The 17,348-nt window shown below is 35.0% G+C and overlaps 3 protein-coding genes across 3 annotated transcripts; 2 read left to right on the top strand and 1 right to left on the bottom strand.

Moving 5' to 3' along the window:
* Positions 1 to 1,917: 1,917 nt before the first annotated feature.
* Positions 1,918 to 4,171, bottom strand: LOC18007983 (uncharacterized methyltransferase At1g78140, chloroplastic). Its single transcript, XM_006389956.2, has 8 exons — positions 3,890 to 4,171; positions 3,558 to 3,664; positions 3,308 to 3,451; positions 3,134 to 3,215; positions 2,829 to 3,025; positions 2,628 to 2,739; positions 2,439 to 2,546; positions 1,918 to 2,321 (listed from the first exon to the last, which is right to left on the bottom strand). The coding sequence occupies exons 1-8, from the start codon at positions 4,049 to 4,051 to the stop codon at positions 2,178 to 2,180; spliced, it is 1,056 nt and encodes a 351-aa protein (XP_006390018.1). The 5' UTR covers positions 4,052 to 4,171; the 3' UTR covers positions 1,918 to 2,177.
* A 5,993-nt stretch (positions 4,172 to 10,164) lies between these two features.
* LOC18008937 lies at positions 10,165 to 11,984 on the top strand. The gene is made up of 5 exons (XM_006389955.2): positions 10,165 to 10,411; positions 10,543 to 10,616; positions 11,043 to 11,157; positions 11,241 to 11,522; positions 11,608 to 11,984. Exons 1-5 carry the CDS (start codon positions 10,289 to 10,291, stop codon positions 11,854 to 11,856), a joined length of 843 nt encoding a protein of 280 aa, XP_006390017.1. The 5' UTR covers positions 10,165 to 10,288; the 3' UTR covers positions 11,857 to 11,984.
* Positions 11,985 to 13,791: 1,807 nt separating this feature from the next.
* Positions 13,792 to 15,953, top strand: LOC18009208 (putative pumilio homolog 7, chloroplastic). Its single transcript, XM_006389954.2, has 5 exons — positions 13,792 to 14,843; positions 14,927 to 15,089; positions 15,177 to 15,340; positions 15,451 to 15,706; positions 15,849 to 15,953. The coding sequence occupies exons 1-5, from the start codon at positions 13,792 to 13,794 to the stop codon at positions 15,951 to 15,953; spliced, it is 1,740 nt and encodes a 579-aa protein (XP_006390016.2).
* The last annotated feature ends 1,395 nt before the right edge of the window (positions 15,954 to 17,348 follow it).

Here is a 17,348-nt window from a genome sequence, read left to right as displayed (position 1 = left end):
TTTAATTATTAATTTGAAGTTAAGAATTTTTGTTAAGCAATTCTGATTGTGTAAGTTCCAATGATAGAATCTCCAACATTCATCACATAAATGTCTTCACCTTCCATCAACATCACCAGAACACAAATAACCCATTAAAGCTAGTTCAGGATTTTCATCGAGCATCTTATCTGCAGTGTCAAGATATGATTCTTCCGTCTTCCTCAGAGCTCGAGACAGAGCCTCTAGAACTTCAGAATGGTTCGTCATTGATGCAGAGTGAAAGAAGATGGTCGGCGACGGAGAAAGATGAGGTCGAGCTGCAAAGAGAAGATGAGGTCGAGCTGCAAAAAGTTGGATAGAGAAGAAGACACCATTGATGCAGAGTGAAGGAAGAAGGTCGTTTACCCTCGGCGGCGAGAAAAGTTGACGGAGAAAGAAGAATCGATCATGGTGACGGAGAATTTTGATCGAAGAATTTTGAGCAATGAAGATGAAAGAAGAGAGAGAAAATTTTTCTACACCTTGAAGCCTATCACTATTTGACACGTGTCTGGCAAGCACCAATGCTTAAAACGCTTATTTAAGCGTTACTGCTTAAATTAATGTATTATTTAGATTTTTTTTTTAAATTGTCTTAGCACTCCTTCTAAACCACCTGCATTGAACATGCTCTTAGAGCACGTTCAATAGGAACGCTTAAAATGGATTCTGAGGTATTTTTAAAAAAAAATAAATGTAAATAATTAATTGAAGTAAAAATCGACGCTTGTTTAAGCGTTTTAAGATGCGATGCTTGTGGACAAGTATCAAATAATTAGAAGATCATAAGTGTGAAATCAAAACATTTTCTCTCTCACACGACCAAAACATTTTTTCTCTTTCCTGAACCAAAATAGTTTTTCTTTCTTTTAATTTTAGATTTATTATTAAATATTGTTTAAGCATTCCATTTGAAGATCTAGTATTGAACATGCTCTTAGATGGTATCGGTGATAAATTATAGGGTTTTAGTAATGTTGAAAAAAGTTTTTTTTTTTCCTTTTTTGCTAGCGAAAAAAGTATAAAACATTGAGAAGATAGATAATCATTATTTAGAAGAAGACGTCAATTTGATCAATTCGTTTTCTATTTGACATTTTTTTTTTAATTTTGTATATACTACTAGGAATTTTAAATGATGGATCTTTGGAATGGATTTGCTATTTGGTCTGGAATTTCCAAAATATAACAATAAGATAAAGTATTGATTTGAGGGGAAATATACGAAAGATAAAGATGCATGTTCCAAGGGCACATTGGGACTACAATATATGGCTTGGCTTAGAAGGGAAAAAGAATAAAAGAAGAAGACTTACTCTTTTTGGATATTTCTTCACTTAGGATTTAGCTCTAATCTCAAACGCTATTCTAAACGCGGACCGTTGCTTATTCACGAATTTCAATTGTTGGAACTTGGAATACAAGACTTGTTATTATTAAATTTTTTTTTCAGCTGAATACAAGACTTGTTCAAACACCAACAACTGGTAGAATAGGCCCATGTTCGGTCGTAAGAAAAAAACCAATTATACGATTTAGGGTCCACATAAGCCCAAAATTAATCCGCAAGCCAAGTATGAAGAGATTGAAACCATAAAGGCACAAACTGTGTAATATTGTACCACAGTTTTTCGTCTCAATAAAAAACAAAAAAACTGTACTATAGCTTATGACTTATGAGGAAGTAAAAAACATAAAAAAGATTGTAAAAAATTGTCAGTATCAACATAACCCAGCTCACGTTATTGCTCTCGGTGCATATTTCTGGCCGCTGCTACTTTCTTGTCGCTTTCTCTTTCACTTTCTTACAGGTTTTGTGATTTTTTTCCTGAACATTTTTCGTTTCCAATTTACGGAAGAAAATTGGCGTATTGGGGTTTAACTTTTGTGTTAGTGACACATAATCTCTCTGGTCGTTGTGACATTTCTGATTCTAACAGAGACATCGAGTTTTCACAAGAAGACCCTTTTGCAAAGCAGGTTTAAACCAAGTTACAAGCTATTAGGTAAGAAAATTTGCAAAAGGCTTTACAAGATAGGTTACATTATATGCTCTTTCGAGTTGTTATGATGTTTTATAACTATATACCAAATTTTTAACAACAGAAAACTTGTGTATATTTTCAAGAATTCAAGCTTTTCATAAGAGGGTTAGCTTATCTGCTGGGTTTTGTGGCAGAGAGCATTATAAATGGCCCGTTTCTCACACAAGTGAAGCCAACGAGTCCACATGCTCCACAAATATCTTTGAGCTCACGTTCACTCAGAAAAATGTGAGAACCTGAATATCTCATTATTTCCTACCATTTACATCATCGGAATGCATAATCAGCCACAGACCACACCACGAGCAAGCGAGAAGGAAATGCAAAACAGAAATTAAATGTATTTAAGACTTAGAAGTAACATATACACACCTGACGAATATTCTTCAAGAACGGGATAAAACTGAAGGGACCATCATAAATGAACGTGGTGGCAACAAAAACTCCTCCAGGTTTCAGAACACGACTTATCTCTGCAACCTAAAAGAACCAAAGAGACAACAAACATTATACTGTATGCCCTTTTTTGTGCTAAATTTTGAATTAAGAAAAACGCTTTACGGCTGATGATGGCGAAGGCCAGCAATGCAACGCAGCACCAGCATGGACGGCGTCAACTGAACCCGAAAGAAAAGGGAGTCTAGCTATGTCTGCTCGGACCAGAACTACTTTCCTTGAAAAAGCAACAGCGCAGTGAAAAACAACACATCTGGTTACTCAAGATCTAAGACAATAATGGAACAAAAAGTTGAGAGTACAAACTCTTTGTTAGTAACGTTTTCTTCTTGATTTAAGAATTCGTAGCACTGTCGCAGCATATTTTCCGAGTAATCAAGGGCTATCACCAGAGAAAACAGCTCGCTTCTAGCGAATAATCTCGAGAACATCCCACTTCCGCAACTGGCATCAATGATATTGCCTCCCAAAACAGGCTTCAGGTAGTCTTTAGCCATTTCAAACTGTGGAACACAATGTCAACAGTGTTACAACTCGCTCTGGCTATATAAATGACAGGGAACGAAGAAGCCTTTAAACTTTAAAGAGGGAGAGAGTTTCTTCCATCTCACCTCTTTCTCTGGTCCTGGAAAACCACCCCATATGAAATTCTGACGCCAACCCCTCTCGTAAAGGAATGAGACTAATGGAGTCCTATGAATCAACAACGCCAAAAGAATCTCGGTTATAATAAAATTGGATAGAGGCTAACATTGAATAGGAGCCTATTAAGGCATATCATCAACCTGAATAACTCGGTTGAAAGTGGCATTGGTTCACTGTATTGATTGCTTCCACTAGCCACAGCCAAATCAAGATGCGTCTCATTACCCGAGTAACTCTTTTTACAGGTATTGCATTGTAATTGAGTACCAGAGGCAGTAGGTTCCCTGTAGCCAATAAAGTACAAATCTTTTTAACTTGCCTCTCAAGAAAATTGAGCAATCACTTACTTTCTGGATAAAAGCCACTATCAGTGAAGAGTGAGAGACTCACACTAATCCATTAGGTTGACTAATCCATGCTAAGGAGTTATAACAGATGGGACAAGCTAGAATGTTCTTCTCTCCCCTGTTTTTCTCTTTCTCGACAACAGAATCAACCTGCACGCCAATCAAATCGCATCATCTGAAAATCGAGATCATCAAACAAGACCCACTCACGCTGTTTCGGAAAGAACTCAGAGTAAAGCACCAAAAAAAAAAAAACATTTCAAACCAAACAGAATCCAATCCTGATTCCGTCTGAAATATCAATACAAGTCGAATTGATTTCTAAAAATGCGTATATATATAGAGAGAGAGAGTTGGAGAGGAAGGAAAGCGTACACTCGAATTCGTCTCGACGGAGGCGGAAGCAGAAGAGGCGTTAGCTGATCTCGATAAGAAAACAGCGCGTCTTTGACCTGCATACTTGAGGACCCGAGAAATTGATAAGCTAATAGGGAGAAGCGCCGGTGAGAATCGACCGGAGATAACCGTCATCGGCATTTTTTAGGCCTCTGTGGCTGCTTATTGAGCACGAAGCTTCTTCGCTGTTTAAAGAAAAGAAATCACAGAAAATTCGTGAGAGCGCGAGGCCAAGATGCCACAATCTCGAAAAAAAAAGCCAAAATGACATGTGTTAAATTTGTAATTTAATTTTGATTTTTTTTTTAATAAAGAAAAATCTGGAGAATACTACCCTCTTCCTATTTGTCTCTTTATTTATACTAAAACCAGGATTAAACCCACCCAAACCCAATGACCCATGGATATCCATCCAACTTCCTTAGATATTTTCATTTATTAATTTATCCTTCTTTTTTTGTTAATTCAAAATCGATTATCCCCAAATAATTACACAAATTACATCTTAAATTTACAATTAAAAAAATCTATACTTTCAACTCTCATCGATGAAGCATTTTGGCGCAAAGGGGAATTATACAAAGACGAGTGTGCTGTTGTTTCACCAACGAAGAGCATTTGGAAGTGAAGCTGTTCTGGGTTTTGAAATTAAGGTTTGCCAGAAATCCAGCCACGAGGGAAGTGATTTCGACTTTTGAATGAAGGAAAATTGATGAAGCATTGTTCTATATATATACATGAATTTTGGATTTGCAGAGACTAATTTAATAGCTTTGTTTTGGATTTGAAGAAAGCTTGTGTGCCTGAACTTGGTCTGGTTTTCATCTCAACAAAAAAATTGGGATTTTGCGCATGAGGTAATCTCGCCGTTGTAACAATTGAGTATCAATTAGATTTGCACCTGATGATCCCCTTCTTTGCTTCGCAGCGTCTAGCTTTCCAGGATCTATCTCCGGTTCGAATTCCTCCGATTCTGTACTCTTCTATGGGTTAGTTTTGTTTAGTCTGGTTTGTGTATTGTGTGGATCTTTGTTGCCTTTGTCGTTGGTTTCTTTCGTCTTGGTCATCGCTTCTGGATAGGTGCTACTTGGTCAATTCTCAGAAGAAGCTCTTGAGACGATGTCAGAGACTTTGAAGAAGCATAAGGAGCGGTAGTTTTCTTCCTCCATGGGATGAAAAAAGCGAAACGGTTTGAAGAAAAATCGATCCGTACAAGTTCGCTTCTTCCGATCAGAAGGATGAATGGATTGTCCAAGTCAGACAAGCTCTGATGTGTCCCGACGGTGGAAGATTCGAAGGTCTTTGAACGGCACAGCTCCTTAATTACACCACCGCCAGACAAGCTTTGATGACGTTTTCGAGCTTACACTTGATGCGTTTATGTCTCGGCCAGAGACGTCGGATCCAGAGAAACCGTCGGTGAGATTCTCTTTTTCTGGATAGGATTTGCCGTTGGTAAATTGGATCGAGTGGGTAAATGCGATGGCTGAGTCCAACGCAGTGGTGTGGCAGAAATCCAGCGTTCCAGCGTCTACGACGCGATCATGGCTTTGGTGGAGAGATGGTGCATCAAGACTAACTCGTTTGTGTTCCCTTGAGGCTTAAGTTCTATAAAACGAGAAGCTAATCTGTGTTTTTTTCAGCTTACATTCTTCACAAAAAGAGAGATCGATTCTATGGAGGAATTTGTTGTCTTGTTGAATATTAGAGATAAAGAATCGAATTTGTTGTCTTGTTGAGTATTTGTTATGTCTTTGAAGTCAGAGAAGTTTGATGAACTAATAGCTGCAGCCAATGAAGAAAAAGAAGTTGCAAAAGCTCAGGTGTAGAGCTGAACATAGAAGTTTCATGATCTGACTTCTATGGTACAACTAAGTACAAGTATGGACAACTAAGTATAATTATAGTACAATTAAATACAATTATGGACAACTAAGTACAACTATGTACAACTAATACTAAGTACAATTTGGTAACTGTAAAATTATAATTAAAATTAATTAAAAATTAATTAAAAAAACATGTGTGCCGACTAAAAAAGAACATATGCACTTTGTAACATGTGCACCGTCAATTTTGTACATAGTTATACCCAATTGTCCAGTTGTCCAAAATTCTTCATAGTTGTCCTTTCGTGATTTTAGAATTTTTTTAGTTGTCCCTTAATATAAATTATTATTTTGGTAACCCAATTTTATGTGACGATTGGGTATTTTCATGGATAATTTCTTAAATATAATCGTTGATTCGTAGTGATTCTTAGGTAAATTATAATTATACCTGATTTCATCACCAAATCTGCAGAGGAGGACAACTGGTATGAATAGTACAACTAAGAGATAAGAGGATAACTAGTACAACTGATACAACTATGAGATAGAGGACAACTAGTACAAATGGATATAACTAAGACGACACCTTGAATAATTGTTAATTAAGAATTGTTTTACTATATTTTCAAGAGATAATGAGCATCAGCCACACAAGCAATTCAATAGATTTTATATCATTTAATACCTCATATTTGGAGCAGATAACTTATTCGGTATTACTAGATAAGATACTGTATGTAAGAAGATTGCGATATATGAAACTAAACAGTTTTGGAGTAGATAATTTATGTGGAGAATGAATTGCACACATAAATGTAACTAAGTGAAGTATTTCGGATAATATACAAGAATTTTTTGTCATACTGCCGAATTACACCAAAAAAAATAAAAAAGTGGTTTCTATTCTCCAAAAAACGTCGCCGAAAGACAAAAATGGATAATAAATTAGATAAGTGGTTTCAGAGCAAAAATAGCATAGAAACTTAATTTGTGTAAGTTTTTGAGTTTATTTTATCCGAAAAGATTTTATTTTAGCTAAGGAAATACATTTTAGCCGAGGAATTTTCATTCTCGATAGCCTTAGACTGTATAGGAGTATTTTGGAGTTATTTGTATTTTCGATTTCTTTGATTTATTGCATTACTATTTATTTTGGAGTTATTTGTATTTTCGATTTCTTTGATTTATTGCATTACTATTTATTTTGGAGTTATTGGTATTTTGGATTTCTTTGATTTCTTTCATTACTATTTATTTTGGAGTTATTTGTATTTTGAATTTCTCCAGGACAACTAGGTGCAACTCAGGACAACTATATTTTAATTGTAGTGTTAAAAAATAAATTCCTAATATTATTTACTTAAAAGTCAATATAACTCATACCCTAAAAACTGTATCTTTTCACGTATATACTAGAAATAATAAAATAAAACTTTGTTTTGTTCAAAGAACCAAATATTTTTGGTTTCACTTGAAACAGCCCTTATGTTATAAGGAAGTCTTTGGCAATGTTATCCATCTTATGCAAGCGTCTATGCAAAAATAAAGGAAATAGAAAAATAATAACGCAAAATCTTTGGGGCTGCTATATAATGATCGAAATTCTTGTGGACAACTAGAACATAATAATTTATGTCGAAGGACAACTGAAAAAACTACAAAATCGATCAAAGGACAACTATTACAAATTTTGGACAACTGGACAACTAGGTACAACTATGTTGTCAGTTGTAGACGCACGTGTGCCGACAAAAAGAGACATGTGCGCAGTCAAAGTACCACGTGCGCCGTCAATTTTGTATATAGTTGTATCCAGTTGTCCAGTTGTCCAAAATTCTTCATAGTTGTCCTTTGGGGATTTTAGCAATTTTTCCAGTTGTCCCTTGATATAAATTATTACTTTGTAGTTGTCCACATGATTTTCGACTATTGTAGTCCATTTACAACATTTTCATATTATAATTGATGCAAAATTATATTTTTGGCTCTTTTCCATCATAAGATTGTTAACATTATCAATTCTTTGTATCATAAAGGGTGTTTGACAATGTTATCAATCTTATGCAAGCGTCTATGCAAAAATATAAAAATAGAAAAACAATAACGTAAAACCCTTGGGACTGTTATATAATGTTCGAAATTTTTGTGGACAGCTAGAATATAATAATTTCTGTCGAAGGACAACTGAAAAAACTACAAAATCGATGAAAGGACAACTATTACAAATTTTGGACAACTGGACAACTAGGTACAACTATGTTGTCTGTTGTAGACGCACGTGTGAAATACAACTGGTACAACTGGTACAACTGATATAATTATGTAATTTAAAATTATAATTAAAATCTATTAAAATTAATAAAAATACACATGTGCGTCGACAAAAAAGAACTACATATAGTTGTATATATGTGTCCAGTTATACCTTGTTTATTTCCATCCGGAAAGCATTTTCGGCCAAAAATGAAATCCTCTAGACTAGATTAACTTTCCTAAGTGTCTAGTTATCCGTCAAGGTAACATGTGCACCTATGTGCATTGTCAATTTTTTGTACATAGTTGTACATAATTGTACATAATTGTACTAGTTGTCCCTCTCTACAGATTTGCTGATGAACTCAGATATAATTATAATTTACCTAAGAACCACTATGATTCAACAACTATATTAAAAAAATTATCCATGTTAATTTTCAGATAAAACGGGGTTACCAACCCGATTCGCAATTATAATAAAATAATTTTCAATCAACAATTATTTAAGTTGTCTTAGTTATACCTATTGTATCAGTTGTCTTCTATCTCATAGTTATACCAGTTGTACTAATTGTCCTCTTATCTCTTAGTTGTACCATTTGTACCAGTTGTCATTTTTCTGCAGATTTGGTGATGAACTCGGATTCTAATTCTAATCTACCTAAGAATCACCATGGTTTAACAACTGAATTCGAAAAATTATCTATGCAAAGACCTAATCATCACATACCAACCCGATTTGCATATAGAAGAACAAACAATTTTGGCAAATTAAATCCCTAAATTTTGAAATCCCCAAATCTGTAAATAAAAACCTAACTGTATTTTAAAACTTCAACAATGGTGGTAGAGAAAGGAGATAAAATAAGAAACTGATTGTAGAAGATGAAGAAGAAAAGGAAGAGGCGAGGATTCAACGGCGAAAATAAGATTTGCTTGTTTTCAGAATCCACCGACGAAGAAGAAGAAGAGCATGAAAAACAAATTATTTTTTTTTAATTAATTTTCGTTTTAAATTATTAATTTTAATAAAATCAATTATTTTTTCACTAAATTCAAAAATGCCACAAAAACTTTTATTAAGAGTAAATTGGGAATTTTATATATATTATGGCATGTAGATTTGTTTATAGCACAACAGATTACTTTTTTTAATTTGTGGCATTAATTACAGCCATTAAACCGTTGATGGCATTTGAAACAAATTTAAATTTCTTTAATATTTATCGAGTTTTGTGAAAAGAGAAGCCTTTTTAGTCTTTGATGATAATACATACTGAAATAAAGTCCAACAATCTAATCAATGAAATAGATTTGGGCCCTTTTATCCCAAAAAGTCTTGGGCTTTTTTTTTTCTTTCTTTTTGTGCAAAAGCTTCGTATTTTATAAGCCGATTAATTAAGGGGATGACTCGGTAAAAGAGTTTTAAGTTTTAGTCCCCTCTAATTGTACAAGTGCATTTTATTCGGAAATTCGGATGCATTTTTTTTTTTGGTTAAAAAATTGGATGCATTTGTTTTAAGAATCGTTAATTATCCGGATCCTTGGCGATTTTAATGTTGGTTACGTTTAATCAGGATCACAGATTGCGGATAATAATCATTCAGTTTATTAAAAAAATTGAGAGGATAAAATCACGGCTTTTTGAATTCGAAATTACCTTTTATTCGGTTTTTTTAAATCAAATTGTAATTTTGTGTGCTAATTATAAAAGTGGCAGCACGTGATCACTGCTTAAAAAACGTTGGTAAAAGTCTTTATTAGTTTTGATGGCTTCACATGGTGTTGTGTCAGAGAAAAGAGTATGATTGACCTTAATTCTCTCTAGTGCTTTGTTATTTTTCTTCTTTTTTTCCCACAACACATTTTGCCTTTACCTCCTGCCTCACCATGCCTAATCCCATACGCAAGAAAAATATTTGAATATTTCTGCTAAACGCTAGTTAGGAAAATAGTTATTTAATATATAATTTTCTTTAGTTAGAAGTTTATAAAATTTAATTAACCTTTACCATTCGTTACTATAATCGTATACCTTACACGTAAGAGAAGAAGCTTCCAGTCTTCTGACCGTGAGACGGTGAGAGTGAAAGCAAGGGCAAAAGCGTCAAATAATATGATCGGATAATCACTGTGTAGATAGTAAAAAAGAAGCTGAGAGGGTGTTAAAAATTTGATAAAAGAGAGTAAAGAGTCTTCTCTTCTTCTTCTTCTCTTCTTCTCTTTTCTTCGATTCGTTGCCGTGAAAAAAGCATCAGCGTTTTGCTTCTGCGAAGTGAAGGAGATTGACATGGAGAGAAACACTCCGGTGAGAAAGCCGCACACATCAACCGCAGATCTGCTTACTTGGTCGGAGGTTCCACCGTCGGATTCTCCTTCCTTCGCTTCTCGCTCTGCCGTGCGTTCCCACCAGGTACACTGTGTCCGCTTCGAGAAATTCTGTTTTCTTCTTTTGATTTGAGCAATTTGGTAAATCCTTGGCATCTTTATTTTTGGGTTTGTTTGTTTTCCTCAAATTTGTGTGATTGGGTTTATGTGAGGTAGCCATCGGATGGAATTAGCAAAGTGGTGTTTGGAGGTCAAGTGACTGATGAAGAAGTTGAGAGCTTGAACAAAAGGTTAAAACTTTCCTCTTCTATCCTATTTTCATTTTCCATGATTTTTGTTTTGATTTCTTTGAAAAGTTTCCAATTTTTTCTCTTAATAAATACAGCTAGTGACCCAATCATTAGAATTTGTACTGTCACCTCAAAACCAAATAGTACGCATAAATCTGAGATTTTTGGTTTCTGCGACGCTGAATTGAATTCATCTCTGACATTTCGGCGATAAATATAGTATAAATACTCTGTTTGCCTCATTTTTCATGGAGAAAGTAGCAGCCATATATTAGAGAAATCTTGGGATGTGCCTTGTTTTATGGGTTCTTGATCATGCATTGTGTAGGTAGTTTCATGTTGTTTTTGTGCACATATATATGTAATGTATACATGTCTTGGAGCTGATGTCAAACTTGTGAAAATGTTAACCCATGATTCATTTAGGAAGCCTTGCTCAGAACATAAAATGAAGGAGATAACTGGCAGTGGGATCTTTTCTCGTTACGAAGAAGATGACGCATCAGAGCTCTCTAGTGCCCCAAGTGCCCGAATATATCAGGTGATTAAGATCATGTTTATAGAGAGTTTAATTGGTTCTGTTATGTATTACTCATAATCCTAAAACACTTGATTAACCTTCAGCAAGCACTTAGTGGTATAAGCCATATATCATTTGGTGAAGATGGGGACTTATCTCCTAAAAAGCCGACTACTTTACCTGAGGTTGCCAAACAGCGAGAGCTAAGCGGGACAATGGAGAGCGAATCAGATTCAAAGCTGAAGAAACAGCTCTCTGATGCTAAATACAAAGAGATCACTGGACAGAACATCTTTGCACCACCACCTGAGATAAAACCTCGATCTGGAACAACGCGAGCTCTGGCTTTAAAGGACAATTTCAACCTCGGAGCTGAACCTCAGATCGTAAGACCTTTTCTCCATGACATCTTTAAGCAACTCAAATACTCCATGTAGTAGTCTATTCTAATCTGAGAACTTGTTTCTGCAGTCTGCTGATGAAGACTCATCTGTGAAGACAGCAAAGAAGATTTATGACAAGAAATTCACAGAACTTTCAGGGAACGACATATTCAAGGGAGATGCCACATCATCTTCCGTTGAAAAGCATCTGAGTCAAGCGAAGCTGAAGGAGATAGGAGGAAACAACATATTCGCAGATGGGAAGGTAGAGTCCAGAGACTATCTAGGTGGTGTTCGTAAACCGCCAGGTGGCGAGACAAGCATCGCCCTTGTTTAAATACTCTCTTTTCCGGAAACATCTTTAAGATTGCTATTGATCGGTGTCTGTTCTTGTGGTATCCCATACACTTCAGCTCAGATTGTGATTTGTATTATGCAGTTTCGTTAATTACTTGGTTATGGTGATAATCATTAATATTATTCAGTTGTGTTTTTATGCATTAAGGTTTTCTAATTTATCTTCTTTAGTAGTAAACAAGTTCGAGCTTAAACTATTCGGAGATTATAGTACTGCTACGGAACAGAGGATGTTGCTTGGGGCAAAAGCTACTATTTTATTTTTTCCGGGTCTGCCTAAAACCAGATAACCAAAGTAATTTGATAAGTAAACGTCGTCTAGCGAAATGGGTCTATATTTTATTTTGAAAATAAATTAAGTTAGTATGACACAAAAATTATATGACTCTTGTTTTAAGTATTGGTATTGCAATGTGGAGTAAACATACTCAACTTTTCAATTATGTTGTAGCTATAAGCACACTCGAATGAAAAGTTATTATTTTGATTTCTTTTGTATAAAAATTACAACTAATATAAGCAAAATACAACAAAAAGAAACTAGAAATGCTAGAAAAAGTGTTTGTTAGGAAAATAAGGAGAGAAGAGTTGATGGCTTTACTACTTTGATTCTTTTGAAAAGAAGGATGTTTTAGGTCTAAAAATAGGAAAGAGGAGTAGTTTCCTAAGTTGGATCCGACGAGTAATATGCGATCCATAATTGCCGTGCTCATGAAAACCAATTCAATTTGACATCGGTATTGCTTTTATATATCTTCTCATTTTTCTTTTCTTAATAACATAAAAATATACTGTTTTTAACCATATACATTTTGCATTTTGTTTCACTATGGTTTCTTCAACTAAGATATGTATGTATGCATTGCATATATTAATTTAATAGTTAGCACACACTTTCTTGTGTTTTTTGAACAAAGTTAGCACATACTTTATTTAAAAATTTATCTCATAAATTCGTAGAATACTTAATACTGATTTCATTTTAAACAACTTAAGAAATGTATTAATTTATTTTAAATAGCTTAAAAAATGTAAGAAAGTTTTATCATTCAAAACCTATAAATAATTTGTAAAGATCTAAGTCTAGATCTATGGTTGTTGATTTAGTCTTAGATCAAATCCGATTATGACTTATAAATAGAAAAAAAAAGAAATTTACGTTGTCTAATTTATTCCTTTTTCAGAAAAACTTCTAAATCATTTAATTAAATCATTTAATTGATCTTCTGTTAGAGAAACCAACGTAGCAAAAAAAAATATATTTTCGAATTATATAAAAAAATAACATACACTGTATTCTACTTCTCTCTCAATAATTACATATATTAATTTAATAATTATCACACACTTTCTTTTGTTTTTTTTTTAACAAAGTTAACACATACTTTATTTAAGAATTTAACTCATAAGTTAGTAGAATACTTAATACTGATTTTATTTTAAATAGTTTAAGAAATTTAAGAAAATTTTACCGATTCAAAACCTAAAATAATTTGTAAAGATCTATGATTGTTGATTTAGTCTTAGATCAAATCTGATTATGATTTATAAATAGAAAAACAAAGAGAAATTTACATTATCTAATTTATTTCTTTAACAACCAAAAATACTAAATCATTTACCTGATCCTCCTAATCTGTTAGAAAAACAAACGTAGCCAAAAGAATAGTAGTCTTTTTCGAGTTAAATCAGAAAAATTCACACTCACTCTACTTACTCTTCTCTCTCTATAATATCCTCTTCTACACTTTCATTTCTAGTGGCGTAAACCACGATTTTACTGTAAATTTTTGGATGTAAGATCTTTAAATTCTGTTTATAAATCTCGTAATCTCCTCCGTTTCTTTTATGCGTCAGAAACAGTAAAACTTCATTCTCTTGTTTTGTTGGTTTTTGAATCCAGAGAGTATATATAATGAAGATGGACGAATTTCGAGAAGCTTCTTCGTCTCCTCTGCGAACACCGTCGCATTCTCCGAACCTCAACCTCGTTCGTCAAAACATGTTTCATGGAGATTATTCCCCAAACAGCAACAGATTCTCTTTCAATTCGTCGTCGGAATATTCTCTGTCGAGTTCCTTCTCCAACGGATTCTGTTCTTCCGAAGACAGTTCTTCTCCGTTCGCTTCTCCTCCGTTAAGCGAGACTATCCCTAAGAACAATCACGCCTCTCCGGTCGCCGCTTATCATCATCATCCTCATGATTCACTCTTGTTTCACGACAAGAGTGATGATTTAGGTCTCTGCGAAGATCTCTACCGTATGAAAATCAAGCAAGATGTTGAAGAAGACGCAAGATCCGAGTCTCTCGGCTATGAACAGAGTAACAACGGATTCGTAGTTGATGGTGGATTCTTCCTTACACCAAAGGAAGACAAGAGAAGCATGTTTTGGAATCAAGTTCCAGATTCTTTAGCCAACTCTCGGCAAATTGGTTGGCCAAGCTACTCAAGCAGCAATGGTGGTTACATCAACGGTCACGATATTCTCGGATCGGGTTTGAATCGTGAAGGAATCTCAGCCATGTCGCCATTCTTCTGCCAAGGAGCTCAGGCTCCTTTCTCTTCTTCTGCTTCTAAAGGCTCTGAGTTATTTAGCTCTGAGGAGAGTCTGTTCATGGAGTTAGGACTTGATCATCAGAGTCAGAGAAGCAATGGTCATGGGAGCAATACAGAGATGTGTCTGCCTAACATGTGTGACATTCAGGGATATGTATACTTGATGGCTAAAGATCAACACGGATGTCGATTCTTGCAGAGGGTTTTCGATCAAGGAACTCCACTTGACGCCATGATTATATTCAATCAAGTTATTGCTCATGTCGTTGAGCTTATGATGGATCCTTTTGGGAATTACCTGATGCAGAAGCTTTTGGATGTTTGTAACGAAGAACAGAGGACGCAGATCGTGCTCGTTGCTACTGCTGAGCCTGGTCAACTCATTCGCATATCTCTCAACGCTTACGGGTATTAAAATACATCTTGTGATCATATATATGATAATGTTAAGATGAAAAAGCTCTGTTTTTGATCGTCTCTGTTTTGTGTAGGACTCGAGTTGTTCAGAGATTAGTGGAAACCCTCAGAACCGGAAAACAGATTTCTCTGGTGAAATCGGCGCTGAGACCTGGTTTTCTTGACTTGATCAAAGATTTAAATGGAAACCATGTGATCCAACGTTGCTTGCAATGCCTTAGCACAGAAGATAACAAGGTCAAAAACAAATTAGTTCATTGACTCTTTGATCTTCTGATCATATTAGCTAAATTTTTTGTTTTTTGGTGTGTGTTTCACATGCAGTTTATCTTTGATGCGGCGACAAAGTTCTGTACGGAGATAGCAACACATCGACATGGATGTTGTGTGCTTCAAAAATGCATTGCTTATTCGATGAGACAACAACGAGAGAAGCTGATCGCTGAGATCTCTAGAAACAGTCTCCTCCTTGCTCAAGACCCATTTGGGTAAGAACTTATCCAACAACACTTGGGGTCTTTATCACATACACACACACAGGCTAATTAAACCAATGTAGAAGAATCTTCTAAAACAAGAAAGATCAATGATTTTGCAGGAACTACGCAGTGCAATTTGTTATAGAACTGAGGATTCCTTCTGCAGTAGCGATGATGTTGACTCAGTTAAAAGGGCATTACGTTCAGCTTTCGATGCAGAAATTCAGTAGCCACATGGTGGAACGATGTCTTATGCATTGTCCGGAGAGTCGTCCGCAGATCGTGCGTGAGCTCGTCTCTGTTCCTCACTTTGATCAGCTTCTTCAAGACCCTTACGCTAATTTCGTCATCCAAGCCGCTCTTGCCGTCACAAAGGTACCAACTTTACGTACCAAAAAGTCGGTTATTCGCTAGAAAACAAACCAATTAAAACCGGAATTGTTCAACATATCCTAAAACTAATTATACATGCACACACTACATATAACTGATAAGGATGTTGGGGATATTGAAACAGGGTCCACTTCATGCTTCACTTGTGGAGGTCATAAGGCCACATTCGATTCTGCGTAATAATCCTTATTGCAAGAGGATTTTCTCGAGGAATCTATTGAAGAAGTGAGGGATATTCTGGCTGGTTTGCTGAGTCTGTAATTTCAAAAATCTGTTGTTGTTTCTCTTTTTCATCCCTAAGCTTTGTTCTTATGAATAATCTCTGGACAATGATCTAGATCCAGAGACCAAGAGCTCAGTGTTTTTTTCTGTATTGCCCTGTTGTTTCTTTTGTTGTTGTTTTGTCTCTGCTAATTTTGGGTATTGGGAATGGGATTTTCATGTTGTAAAAAATCGGGTTTCTTAACCCGGTTTTGTCTTTGAATAAATTCGTTATGAACTATGATTTGACTTCTAAATAATAATACTACTGTTACTGTAGTTTGTATGATTGATTGGAGTATCCCCTATAAATAATTCGAGTGAATTTGAGGAGTATTAAAGAAGCCCATTATGGCCCCATAATCGTTAAACTTCAAGTAAAATTAGGGTTTTTGAAGCAGGAAGCTGCAAGCCGCCCCTATATATAGATCAAATCAATGCTGTTTCCAATTTCCAAGTAATCATTCATCGCCAGTAGTTTTGCTCCAATGTCGACGGTTCTCATCATCTCATGCAATTGTTAATTATGCCTTTACTCTGTTTTCTGAGTTGAGTTATTTTTGCTTGTGTATTTGAAAGTCAATAGAAGAAAAATGCCTCTTCTTTCAGCAGCAAGATCCGTTCTTGTTAGCTTTGTTCTGGAGGCACATATCAATTCCCCATCATGAGAGGGATTTTTATAATTTGCAGAGTTGTTTCTTTCTTCTCTGCAATATTATCCTTTTCTTTGGTACATTTATATCTTCTTCTTTCTACATTGATAATCAAATATAATCAACTTCTCTTCTGGGGATCAAAAAAAAGTTTCCAGAAAACAATAAAGAAGCTTGAAAGGATTGCATTCTTCTTGCTGAATTGATATTTTTATGTGAAGAAGTTGTTAAAATATGGACCAGCCAGTCAATAAAGTTTGTACATTGGCTCATATTAACATCGTGGTCACATAATGCGTCACATATACCTGTAAACTTTTCTCTTGATCACGTTTCCTTTAAAAAGAAAAAATCAACTAATGCCTTCCATTTTACCACATGAAGGTAATTGGAGAATTAGGATCAGATACCTTATGTTTAATGACGAAAACAAAAGAGAAATTTGGATGATAGACGTTCTCATTACGTCATATAATCATTTTACACATTACCAATCTAAGTTTTAGGTGGGCTTTGTTTCTGTTTTATTATGATCAATCTAGCCCGACCTGGATGACTGGGCCCGGCCCAGTCATAGCCTAATTCTAGACTATTCAATTGGTTTTTCAGTCGTTGACAAATCAGTTTTGGCCTGTGGTAAAGAAATAAATTTTCTCGAATTAAGTTTGTTGTACAGTATATATTTTCGTTAATGATATACTGTATATAAA

The sequence above is a fragment of the Eutrema salsugineum genome, unplaced genomic scaffold (genome assembly GCF_000478725.1).
Source record: "Eutrema salsugineum unplaced genomic scaffold, Eutsalg1_0 scaffold_9, whole genome shotgun sequence".
Classification (NCBI taxonomy): Eukaryota; Viridiplantae; Streptophyta; class Magnoliopsida; order Brassicales; family Brassicaceae; genus Eutrema; species Eutrema salsugineum.
Note: the sequence above shows the minus strand (reverse complement) of the source record. Positions and strands in the feature narration are given on the sequence as shown.